The following is a 12,928-nucleotide window of genomic DNA, read 5'->3' on the forward strand; positions in this document are numbered from 1 at the left end:
GCAAACTAAAATGAGAATTTTTGAGTTTTTGGTTCTAAGCTTCATTATACCTTTTGGTGAAAATTTGCATCCTGAAATATAATCATGTAGTGATCTAAACCACAGAGAAAACCTGAAAGATGCTAAAATTGTCATTGACAGTTGGGAGCCAACCTGTATTTTGTTCTGATTTGAGACTCTTAAGGTCAATCATGTATTCTTTCATTTTCTAGAAAACATAGGCTTAAGACACACGGATGGACCAAGGTGTAAATGTTGAAGGGTCATCTCTGGGAATCTAAAAAAGATCAAAAGAAGAAAGATAGTTGTTAATAAAATGTTATTCAACTAAAAATGCTGTAATTAAGAAGTCAAATTATTATTATTTTGATACAGAATCGCTCTGTTGCCCAGGCTGGAGTGCAGTGGCATGATCTTGGCTGACTGCAACCTCTACCTTCTGCGTTTAAGTGATTCTTGTGCCTCAGTAACCTGAGTAGCTGGGATTACAGGCATGCACTACCATGCCTGGCTAGTTTTTGTATTTTTAGTAGAGAAGGAGTTTCACCATGTTGGCCGGGCTGGCGTCAAACTCCTGGCCTCAAGTGATCTGCCCGCCTCAGCCTCCCAAAGTGCTGGAGTTACAGGTGTGAGCCATGATGCCTGGCCAGAAGACAATCATGTTTTTTAAAAATGAACAAGTCAATGTCCATTTTATTAATATCAAAAGTATATAATTCTCATATTTGTTTCAGTCCTTGAGTCATAAACCTCCTTATCGTCATAACCTTCTTTTTGGGATAAGATGCCACTTGCTCAGAAGCCCTGTAATTTTCAAGTCATAACATGCAATCTAATTTTATACCAAAGTCTCACTTAGGGCTACAGTAAGCAGTTCAGTAGAGGACTAGGCTCAGATGCTAGTTCTGGGTATATTTTTAGCCTCTGGAAAGTGGAAGTGTATTCTGTGATTACAAGGCATATCAAGGTGTGCCCAGTGACTTGATATTTTCATTTAAGTTATTTTTATTAGTTGGCTTAACAAATACTTTCTGCATGATTGACCAGATCAGATATCTAGTTAATGCAATTTGGTTACTGAGGTAATCAAAATACCACAGCAGCTACATTTTGATAAAATGTTTAAAGAAGCAACCTACCATGTCCATTTGCTATTAACACTGGCTCAATTGAGTGTGTTTTTCTTTGGGGTCTGAAAGAATCAAATCATAATTTGAAGAGGCTCGCTCACTTTGCAATTGTTAAGAAGCACACACGGAGGCTGGGTGCAGTGGCTCATGCCTGTAACCCCAGCACTTTGGGAGGTGGAGGTGGGCGGATCACAAGGTCAGGAGTTCGAGACCAGCCTGGTGAAACCCCGTCTCTACTAAAACTACAAAAATTAGCCGGGCGTGGTGTTACATGCCTGTAATCCCAGCTACTTGGGAGGCTGAGCCAGGAGAATTGCTTGAACCCGGGAGGCAGAGGTTGCAGTGAGCCAAGATCATGCCACTGCACTCCAGCCTGGGTGACAGAGCAAGCCTCTGTCTCGAAAAAAAAAAAAAAAGAAGAAAAAGAGCATATGAAGTGGCAGGTGAAGGCAAAATGAGAATTTTCATTGAAAAAGATGAACCCGCCCTGTAATATTGTCATGGTTATCAGATCCATACCAACAACCTGAAAGTCCATGACTACAACAGGGACCTCCCTTACCATGTCGGTGAACTGATCCACACACATCATCCGAATCATCTCAGGGGTTGCCGGGCTACTCAGGACGAAGGTCTTGGCTAGCCCCCTCTCTCTGCGGGCAGCAGCCACTGCGTCATATATGGCAAACAACACGGAGGACCCCAAGAACATTCTAGCCTCACCCAATCCCTGAGAGAAAAACAAAAGGCTGTCAGGAATGCATGGTTCTTTTAGGACTAATTTGTGTACACACACACACACATTCTTCTCTGGCTTTATAATCCTCAGAGTGGAGTGCTTCCAAATTGCCAGAATCAAATTCCCCTGCATGGTGATTTGGGTGTCCACCTCAGAGTAGCTGGTGAAAATGCAATTTGGTTACTGAGTTAATTAAAATACCACATCAGCTGATGTGAGGGGAGGGGCTACAAAGGCCCATTGCCTTTGGTGCCCTGTATGATGTTCCAACTCTGGCTCCAGAACATTTGTGTCTAACTCAAGGGCAAAATGAAACAACCACAACCTTTGTAGTTGAACTTGAAAGACAGTGAGAGGTGGTTGCCTCTTTTCGTGTGTGTTAACTTTGCCGGCATAGATTGGATGCTTTCGAGTTACCACTATGGTGACATTATATTTCAAATGATTCACCAATGCTTTTTTGTACTGATTTTTCTTTTTGCTTTCTTCCAGGTGGTCTGGTCTGTGATCTGTGTCCAGGGCCCTGGTGGAGGGATGAGACAAAGGCCGGAAGCAGATAAAGGCTTCCCCAGGCTTTGGTTGTTGTCAAAATTCCAGGTTCCTCTGAGGCAAATATCGAGGGAGAAAGGGGGCCGGTAGGCAGAGGGGTTCCTCTGAGGCTGGAAGAAGGGGTGAGAGTCGAGGGGTCTGGCTCCCTAGTTGGAGCAGAACTGGCAGGGAGGCAGCTAGACCCCAAGTGGCAGGGTTGTGTGCTGTGTTGGGCCAGCTTAGAAATGCCCTTGGCCAAAGTCTGGTGTAGAAGTGGAGACAGAGACCACTCAGACAGGAAGTCTCGCTTTCCTAGCAATCGTGACCTACTCCCAGGAAAGAGGGAATACTCTGGAAATCTGAAGTTAAAGTTACCACCTATCTGTCCAGATGTGGGCTCAGATCAGAACATAAGTTTGGGAAGTTGTGTTTTTTCTCACACTTGTATTTGAGAAGCGTTTCTTGCCAAGGTCTTTATGGGCCAGTTGAAGGCCTTCTGCTCCAGGGAGCATGGCACCAACACCTCAGGTATCAATGGCTATGAACACCTCAGAGGAAAAAGTCAGGAAGAAAGTTGGTTAAAAGCCCGTTTTGACTTGGAGAGGGTGTGGAAGAGGCAGTGTCAGTAAGAACTGTGTCTGGAGGACAGGTGGGAAGGGTGCAGAAAAGCTCTGGGTGGATGGAATTTGCCTACAGTGTTAGTTTATCTCACAATGGCACTTAGCCTCATGAGCCAAGTTGTTCATTGCCTTATTGACCCTTGTTTGATTTAGATTTGTTTCTTGATCTCTAGCAAAACATGAAGACCCGGCTTGGGCTTCTGGAGTCAGTGTCACTCTGCCACAAGCATGCTTTTCTTTTCTCTTTCTCCTTTTGGGATTTGCAGTTCAAAGGACATAGTAAATTCAGGGGATGGTTTTATAATTTCTTGAAAAAGGAGGTTGTTATGGGGTGAACTGTGTCCTCCTCAGATTCATCTGGTGAAGTCCCAATCCCCAGCATGCAGAATGGGACCGTATTTGGAGATGAGGGCTTTACAGAGATGATTAAGTTAAAATGAGGTCATTCAGGCAGGCCCCAATCCAACATGACTAGTGTCCTTATAGGAAGAGGAAATTTGGACACGGACACACACAGAGGGAGGATCATGTGAAGAAATGGGAAGAAGATGGCTGACTACAAGCCAAGAAAAAAGGCCGTGGAGAAAACCAACCTGCCAACACCTTGGTGGTGGACTTCCAGCCTCCAGAACTGTGAGAAAATAAATTGTTGTTGTTTAAACCACCTGGTCTGTGGTATTTTGTTATGGCAGCCACAGCCAACTAACACAGAGGTTTAAGTTCTTACCTTGGATGAGTAGATGGCTATGGGATTTTGGGAACGCACCAAGGTGACATAGAACTCTTCTGGTATCTCAGTGACGGTGGGGATTTTGTAGTCATCTGGACTCCGAGAATAAAGCACACCTTCTGGGGAGTATTTCAGTTCTTCTATGGTATAGAATCTCATGCCTTGAATAAATGCTCCCTCAATCTACAGCCAAAAATTTCACAGGTTATAGGATATAACCTGATATTGGTTGAATAAATATTACAGTGTGAATAAATGTGGAGCTCTGGATCATAAGAAGCCATTCTTTTTTTTTTTTTTTGAGATGGAGTCTTGCTCTGTCACCCAGGCTGGAGTGCAGTGGTGAGATCTTGGCTCACTGCAACCTCCGCCTTCCAGGTTCAAGCAATTCTCTTGCCTCAGCCTCCTAAGTAGCTGAGATTACAGGCGCCCACCACCACACCCTGCTAATTTTTGTATTTTTAGTAGAGACGGGGTTTCACCATGTTGGTCAGGCTGGTCTCGAACTCCTGACCACGTGATCCGCCCTCCTCAGCCTCCCAAAGAGCTGGGATTACAGACGTGAGCCACTGCACCCAGCCAGTAAGCCATTTTGAAAGCCATTTTGAACGGGTGCCTGCAACCTTGCTTGGCCTCATCCTCGGGTTCCCCACACTCTGGGTGCCTGACATTGGCTACTTTCCTGCTAATTCTCCAAACCTACCAGCTTCTTTCTCATCTCTGAGTCTTGGTAAATACAGTTTCTCCTGACTGTCTTCACCCCTTCCCACCTCAACTTGTCCACCTGGCACACTCCTATTCCTCTTCCATGTTTCAGCTAAAGGATTAGGGCCCCTCTGGTATCTTAAGGTCCTCCCAGCACTCCCTGGCTGGATTTAGGAACTGCTTCCTGCAGGCTCACTGCACCTGGAACACACTCCTGCCTGTGGCGGAGCTTGGAGGGCATTTCATTGTTCACCTCTCACTCTCACTCTCCTCCTCTCTCCCACTAGCTTATGAGCATCTCAGGCTTGGCTTTCTTATATTCTGTTCTTAGCATGGTGCCTGGCACATAGGTTCTCCATAAATGTCTATAGAAGTAGGTGAAAAAGAAGTTAACATTGAGGGAATACGACATAGAATAAATAGAATTAGGACACTGTAATTCATTATATCTGGATTTCTCGACTTTTTTCCCCCTCCCCTTCCCTCCCCTCCCCTCCCCTCCCCACTNCAGAAAAGCCATTCCCCGTTTTCTAGAGGAGATCAGTTTAAGAATGTACTTTCCACTGGTATGGAATCTTTTTGGGGGTGGGGTGGGGCTGGAAAGGGACTGGGCCTTGACTTGGAAAGTAGATGACCTTTAGGGTTCCGTGGACTCACCCTCTCTTCTCTTTCTCTCTCCTCCCTTCTTCGTTTCACTCCTCCCCTCCCCTTCCGTTCCCTTCCCTTCCTTCCTTCCTTCCTTCCTTTCTTGAGATGGAGTCTTGTTCTGTCACCCAGGCTGGAGTGCAGTGGTTCGATCTTGGCTTATTGCGACGGCCGCCTCCCAGGTTCAAGTGATTCTCCTGCTCAGCTTCCCAAGTAGCTGAGACTACAGGTGTGTGCCACCATGTCTAGCTAATTTTTTTATTTTTTTCAGTAGAGATGGGGTTTCACTATGTGTTGACCGGGCTGGTCTCAAATTCCTGACCTCAGGTGATTCCACCCACATTAGCCTCCCAAAATGCTGGGATTATAGGTGTGAGCCACTGTGTCCAGCTGACTTTTCTTTATGTTACTAAGAAGAGTAGATCATGCTAAACAGGGTAGATTGGAAGAAATAACTATATTTATTAAAAGCCATGATGAGCTCTATTTACATACATTTATGCTCCAGGAAAAAGGTTGCTTTTAAAGCGGCCTTTTAAAAAAATCGGAGAGTTCACAAATTGGAAAGTTAAAGTTTCCATTTTATTAAAACACAAAATGTAGGAATAAGGTAAGTAAATTTAAATGCTAAATTTAGAAATAACAATGCGTGTCTCTAAAGGAATAGATAAAAGCCCAAGAGATTCAGCCTAACACACTTCTGGTTTTCTTTCCTTTTCTGATGGGGCAAATGTGAGGTTTCCTGATCATCTTCCTTTTTGCCTTTGCTTAAGCAATAACAAGGCAGGAATTAGCTGGGAGGAGGGGAAGAGAAATGGGGAGAGGAGGTGGGGCCTGGGGCTAGCAGTAGTTCTCAAACTTACAGGCTTGAGAGCAATTTTTACCTAACAAAATTGTGCTAGGCCGTAACAGCCTGGCACAGTTATGATGGAGTACATCTGGGCCTGGGGTGGGCCCAGGAATTTGTGTTTCCAATAAGCATTACAGGTGCTTCTGTTGCAGTGTCTAAGGGCCATATTTTGAGAAACACTGGGGGACCAATCAAATTGTCCTTATAAAGCCCATCAGCCCAGCTAGCGAGGTAAACCAGTCTCTTAGGACCTAGGATGGTGAGAAGCTGCTGGCAGATGAAAGCACCATATGTCAGAGTTTGACGCCAGGCTATTCAAGTGCTCCCAATTGCTACTCAGGTGCAGACTGTAGACCAGCTGTCTTGGCCTCACCTGGGAGCTGGTTAGTAGGTCTAGGATGAGCCAATGCGGCTGGTCTGTTGGCCCCACTTTGAGTAACAGGGCTAGAAAAAAGCAAGGCTATGCCAATAGCTGGGAAAGTTTCAACGCCACGTTTAAAAAGACTCTGAGTGAGTTAATTTTATTTATTTGCAAGATAAAATCAGAATTAAATTCAGCAAGCGGGGAAATTGTGTTTAAACATTTCTTTTTTTCTTAAATTTCTGTAAGTTGTATAGTCTGTTTAAACTCAATACTAATATGAACACTAATGTAACTATTTTATCGATGTAATGTTCTAATTATGAACATATCAATGCTAATTGAAGAAAATTTAGAAAACACAGAGAATCATAAAGCAGAATAAATCATACATATTCCTGCCATGTAGGTAAACCAATAACTTTTTCTTGAATTTACTTTCAGTATTTTATCTATGTGTGTGTATGTATGTGCATAACATACAATACGTATTACAGAATACTTGCACTCGATATGAACAAGGTTTAGAGCATGGCGGGGTGCGGTGGCTCATGCCTGTAATCCCAGCACTTTGGGAGGCCGAGGTGGAAGGACTGCTTGAGGCTAGGAGTTCAAGACCAGCCTGGCCAACATGGTGAGACCCCCATCTCTACTAAATACACAAAAATTAGCCAGGTATGGTGGTGGACACCTGCAATCCTAGCTACTCAGGAAGCTGAGGCAGGAGAATCACTTGAACCCGGGAGGCTGAGGTTGCAGTGAGCTGAGATTACGCCACTGCACTCCAGCCTGGGTGACAGAGTGAGACTCCATCCCCCCAAAAAGGTTTAGAGCATGTTGGAAAATAGTATTCTGAATGACTAGCTGCTAAATGGGATTGAGCAAAAGTCCCTGTGGGGTGGTTCTGGAATCACACACCTGTCCAATATCCAGGGCTGGGTTTATGCTGAAAGCAGCCTCCATGAAGATGTCGGTCCTAAGAAGCTGTGCCAGAGAAAATAGATAATGGAAAATATTACTTGTTTAAAATAGATGTTTACTAAAATTATATACCTGTCCCTACTTTTTCATTGGGAGGATCAAGTTTATTGTTATTTACAACATTGATTATTCTTTACAGTGTTAGTGTTTACACTGAAGATGGTGGAATAGAAACATCAGTCTTTACCTTATGAGCCCCCGTGAGACAGTCGACTTCAACCTCAGAACAGGCTGCTCCATAAACATAATACGGGTAAGCATTACCCTCCCCCTTCTCCCAGTCCATATTTGTCTGGTAGCCTCTGAGAAGAGAAATCAGGAGTGAGGAGAAGAGGCACTTTCCCCCCTCGTGGTTGGATCACCCCAAGGTGCAAAATCTTGGAGATGAGCAGAGCAGAAGGGCTGACCCACAGGGGCTCCAGGCAGCGTCTGCACCCAGTGGCTGGAGGCCTCCCCACCTTCTCCTGCAAGGATCATGAGGTCAGGGCCGCAAGGCTCCACCGAAGACACAGGGAGAAGACCAGCCGGTATTGGACCCCTGCCCTCCAGTGCACAGTTCCTGGGATGGGCCAGGGCATGTAGAGACAACTATGGTGTCCCGTTGGGCTGCTGAACAGCTGCTGCCTCTGGATAGTCCCCAGTCCCTGGCCCTCCCCCAGATCTCCTTCCCTACCCTCCACGATCCCATGACTAAGGGGTTAACACTGGGCACAGCAGAGCTCCGGCACTATCTGGACATCTGTCCAGACTGATGAGTGTGCATCACCCCTGCCCAAGTGTAGTTTAAACCAAAGTAAAAATGCCCTTTACTTGAAATATCCAGTAGCTGAGAGACTGATGGATTCTTCAAAGGCTTTTGCAATCTGAAAGAGATGATGAGTTACAAAAAAATACAAATTTGGGGAAAGTAATGGAAATGCCTTCCATGCTAGGCTTGCCCTCTCTTGTTTGTCCCAAGGTCTGCACCCACACTTCCCTGTAGCGAGACTTAGGCCTGGGTACAAGCCTGGGTCATGCTTTTCAAGAGAGGTTCTTAAGGGCAGCTGCTAGCTGTACTCTGGGACTCTGTGTTTTGTAGGGCTGCTGCACAGTGTAAAGTTTGTTATTTTTCACACTTTTTGCATTTTTTTTTGATTTTTAAATTAAAAAAATTTTTTTAGACAGGGTCTCGCTCTCTCCCAGACTGGAGTGCAGTGGCCGGATCTTGGCTCACCACAACCTCCACCTCCCAGGCTCAAGGGATTCTCCTCCCTCAGTCTCCCAAGTAGCTGGGACTACAGGCACGTGCCACTACTACCTGGCTAATTTTTGTATTTTTAGTAGAGATGGGGTTTCACCATGTTGGCCAGGCTGGTCTTGAATTCCTGACCTCAAATGATCCACCCGCCTCAGCCTCCCAAAGTGCTGGAATTATAAGTGTGAGTCACTGTGACCAGCCACTTTTTGGCTCTTTAAATTAGGAGAGGGCTAGGCTATATTTAGGTACTTCTATATAGGTATGTACATAGGCATTTTTACCCTGCTTTGTTCCCAAATAATTTAGCTGTCTCAATATATGATTATGTCAGTTTTCCTGCTGGAGTAAACTGTACAGGAGTGGGGAATAATAATCAAGATGGTAATAATAACTATTATTATTAGAAATTCAATAATCCTTTGATCTTAGGACGACTATTATCTCCATTGTACAGGTAAGAAAACTCCACGATCCTGAGGCTATGGTCTGAATGTTTGTGTTTGCTCAAAATTCTTATGTTGACATCTCAATCCCCCAGGGTGAGGGTATTAAGAGGTGGGGTCTTTGGGAGGTGATTAGGTCAGGAGGGCAGAGCCCTAATGAATGAGTTTAGTTAGTGACTTCATAAAAGAGGCCCTAGAGAGATACCTTGCCCCTTCCATCCTGGGAAAACACAGCAAGAAAGCCCCATCTGTGGACCAGGGAACGAGCCCTCACCAGACACCAAATCTGCAGAGGCCTTGATCTTGGACTTCCCAGCCTCCAGAACTGTGAGAAATGAATTTCTGTTGTTTATAAGCCACCCAGTCTACAGCATTGTTCTTTTTTTTTTTGTTTTTTTGTTTTTTTGTTTTTACAGCAGCCAAACAGACTCAGATGGGGTAAGTGACTTGCCCCATAGGCTAGTGGTGATGAAACAGGGACAGCAGCCCTAGGTATGCCTTACTTTAGAGCCCATCCTGCTCTTATGCTTAGTGAGAAACGAGGCTCTGAAATAAAGCCAGGTTTCAATGTATACAGTCATCTCTTTTACCCTTTTGAAAAAATAGAACTAAATGCCAGTACATGCTTTGTTTCTTGAAGGGGCACCACCCTTCAGCCCATGCGTCTAGGACTGTTTCCTATCTGGATGTAGTTGCCTTTCTGGAAAGGGATAATGTAGAGAACTCACCCAATCCTCCCATTTTCCTTTAGGGTTTTTCCTGATGATGGGATGAAGACGGGCCATAAGAGTTTGGCAGGCATTCTAAAAATAAACATTTGAAATGATGTCAGAAATAAAAGGCACAAGGAATAGCAAAATGTTAACTCTTTAAATTGATTCAAATGCAGACCATCAGTTTGGTGAACCTGCTTCCTAGTCATCTAGGCAGGGTTTCCTAAACTTAAGTAACACATGGAATCTCTTCAAAGGAAAACACATTCTGTGAATACTGCAGTGTTGATTTAAAATTATTTTTATTATAATGTTGTAATATATGGTAACATGAAGCTGGGTAGAGTCTCCTTAGAGTTGTAGCTCTTTTATAACTAGAAAACAAAAACATAATCACAGAGGGTGCGTACCCATCTACACGCCAATAAAACTCAGAATAACAACATTAATTTAGTTGATCCATGATGTTTTCTGGAGCTAAATTGCTGCTTGGAATATGGAAAAAGTATTGACTGCTGTGGCACAGGTACTTTGGAGTTTGACATGCCTATTATGTGCTAGTGGATGGATCGATTTTCTCCCCACTCTTCTTACTGAAATCACCCCTATATTCATTTGCATTTTATTTCTTGCCATCGTCCGCTCTCCATGGGGCAAGGAAACATCATTTACATATGAAGTCCATCTCTGCTCTTGTTGCTTTGGCACAAAGCATACTCTTGGTCCCGAATGCGGACAGAGATCTCACAGCAATATTCAGTGATAAAGCAGTCATTTGGATGATACGAAATATACCTGTATATTTTAAGTTTTAAAAGTTTATCATTAAAACGAACATAAAAATTACTGAAGTAAAACCTTGGATTCCTGAGATTACACCTGCTGACTCCTGAGTGTCTGTGAACCCCAGCATGGCTTCCACTTGTAATTCCCGTAAAAATCCATTCAGATCTCTGCTTTTACTCATTCATCTCAGCCTCAGAATGAGACCCCATCTCAAAAAAAGAACCAAAAATAACAACAACAACAAACCAAAACCCCCTCAGCTTCTGCTGTATGTTTCTTTTGAAAATCTGATGTGATTGTTGGCTGAAAAAAATCTAGAAACTTGGGTTGCTGTGAGTCTTGGTGAGCCTTGAAAGCTCTTCATAATCATCCCACCATGCAAGTCCACCGAGGAGCCGCAGGCTGTCTGAAGGACACGCAGAGGACCAATCTTCACCCTTTGCATTCCAAGGAGCACTCTCAATCCGCTGGGTGCGTTTCTGCCCAAGCCAGATGGAAGCCAGTGTACGGAAAGGCTTCTGTTCCCTTTAGAGTTTTCCTACATCTACATTTTTGGACTCCAGATGAAGAATTTTACTTTGTTTCAAAGGTGGCTTGGCAATGTTCACATAATCCTAAAAGAATTTTTCATGTCGTAATTTGAACTGTATCCATTGTAAAAACAATCTTATTCTTACATGCATTTTTTTTTTTGGTGCAACCATCACCACTATCTGTTTCTAATACTTCCTTATCAACTCCAAAAGAAACTCTAAAACCATTAAGCAATAACTCCCTCCTGGACCCTACAACCTGGTCCCTCCCTCCAGCTCCTCTGACCTCTAATCTCCAGGTTTGAAAAGGAACTCATCTATAAGGCCTTCCTGCAAAGGGTGAAGTGCCTCAATAGAAAGAGACTGGAGGGGACTTGCCGCTCAGGTGGAGCTGGGGCAGGGCACAAGAGGCTAAAGCCAGAGGAGAGGCCCTGCCCATGCCCAAGACGCCCGGGAGGGACTCTCAGAAGGCATCAGATGTAACATGGCCAGATTACACTGATGCCAGCCAGGTGAGGTCTTTTCTGCTTTTTACCTCTATGCCCTTCTCTCCTCTGACTCTACAGGGGTCTGAAAAGTAGGTTAAGAAGCTGGAGGGGAGCACAAAAAGTACAGGGAGGGAGTTGGGGAGAAGCCACCTCCACCCCCTTTCTACCTGCAGACCCTGATGGGAGGTAGCAGAGACACTGCAATTTGAAGTACATTTTGGAATTTTGGACTAGACATTTTAATTATTGAAATGAGGTTATTTCTGTGAATAAAAGTGATCTGTGGAGTTTTAATGATCTTAGAGTAAATAGAAAGCTCTAGGTAGATTTTATTCAGGGGAAAGAAAGGGGAAGCCCACAGAGGGAACTTGAACCAACCTTGGGAGGAGAAGGCGTGAAGCTGTTTCCTGCAGCGTGCCTTGGAGCATCACATGACACTCTTCACAGTAACAGTTTCATGCATTTATTTACTGTCTGCCAGAATGTGATATTGCTACACCCCTAGTGCTTAGAACAGGATCTGACACCTGGTAAGCCTCAGTAAATGTTTGTTAAACCCATGCTGAATTAATAAAATAATTGTGAAGTCACACAAATTTATGACTTTCATATGATGACTCATCAAAAATCATCATCAAATACGGAAAATTTTCAAAAAATGTTTTTGTTTCCTCATTTTTTTGGGTGTCCCTGTCTTACCATGCCTGAGATCATAGCTAGTTGTTTATTGGGTGTCTCTTTGCATCGTGTGCTTGCAAGGAAGTTAACATCTGGATGAAAGGTGAAAAAATGGACTCAGTCATTTACATGGTTTTATCAAAATTTGAGTTTTCCAGAGCATTTTCCTTGAGCAGGTTTCTCTACTGCAAAACTTCTCAGAGCCTTTAATATGCAATATGCCTCAGTGGTGGCTCATGCCTGTAATCCCAGCACTTTGGGAGGCCAAGGCGGGTGGATCACCTGAGGTCATGAGTTTGAGACCAGCCTGGCCAACATGGTGAAACCCCCGTCTCTACTAAAATACAAAATTAGCCAGGCCTGGTGGCAAGTGCCTGTAATCCCAGCTACTTGGGAGGCTGGGGCAGGAGAATCGCTTGAACCTGGGAGGTGAAGTCTGCAGTGAGCTGAGATTGTACCACTGCACTCCAGCCTGGGCAACAGAACGAGACTCCATCTCAAAAAAAAAAAAAAAAAAAAAAAGGTGCAATATGCCTTAGAAGCCTCTGTGAGTGGGATACAGTAAGCATGCAACATTTTCCAAATCTGTTGACTGTAGAATTCTTTGTTTTTTCCACCAAGCATTTCATGGGACCACTATCCCAAGGAGCATACTTTGGGAAGCCATGGTTCATACGATATATGAATATATTTCATAGGCTCAAAGCTTCTCTTTTCATCCAGGTGCTTGTCATTTTGTGGAGATGATCTCTATGGGTGAC

General features: G+C 44.1%; 1 protein-coding gene across 1 annotated transcript in view; it reads right to left on the reverse strand.

Moving 5' to 3' along the window:
- Positions 1-223: 223 nt before the first annotated feature.
- The window catches only part of LOC108532268 (aldehyde oxidase 4-like), a 74,037-nt gene continuing 61,332 nt past the window's right edge, over positions 224-12,928 (reverse strand). Inside the window, 7 exon segments of the mRNA XM_017876216.1 lie at positions 224-277; positions 1,693-1,860; positions 3,745-3,930; positions 7,227-7,292; positions 7,477-7,591; positions 8,100-8,152; positions 9,698-9,772. Of these exon segments, the coding sequence (XP_017731705.1) occupies positions 224-277; positions 1,693-1,860; positions 3,745-3,930; positions 7,227-7,292; positions 7,477-7,591; positions 8,100-8,152; positions 9,698-9,772 (717 nt within the window).

This window comes from Rhinopithecus bieti, unplaced genomic scaffold (genome assembly GCF_001698545.2).
Source record: "Rhinopithecus bieti isolate Rb0 unplaced genomic scaffold, ASM169854v2 scaffold_980, whole genome shotgun sequence".
In the NCBI taxonomy this organism is placed as follows: domain Eukaryota; kingdom Metazoa; phylum Chordata; class Mammalia; order Primates; family Cercopithecidae; genus Rhinopithecus; species Rhinopithecus bieti.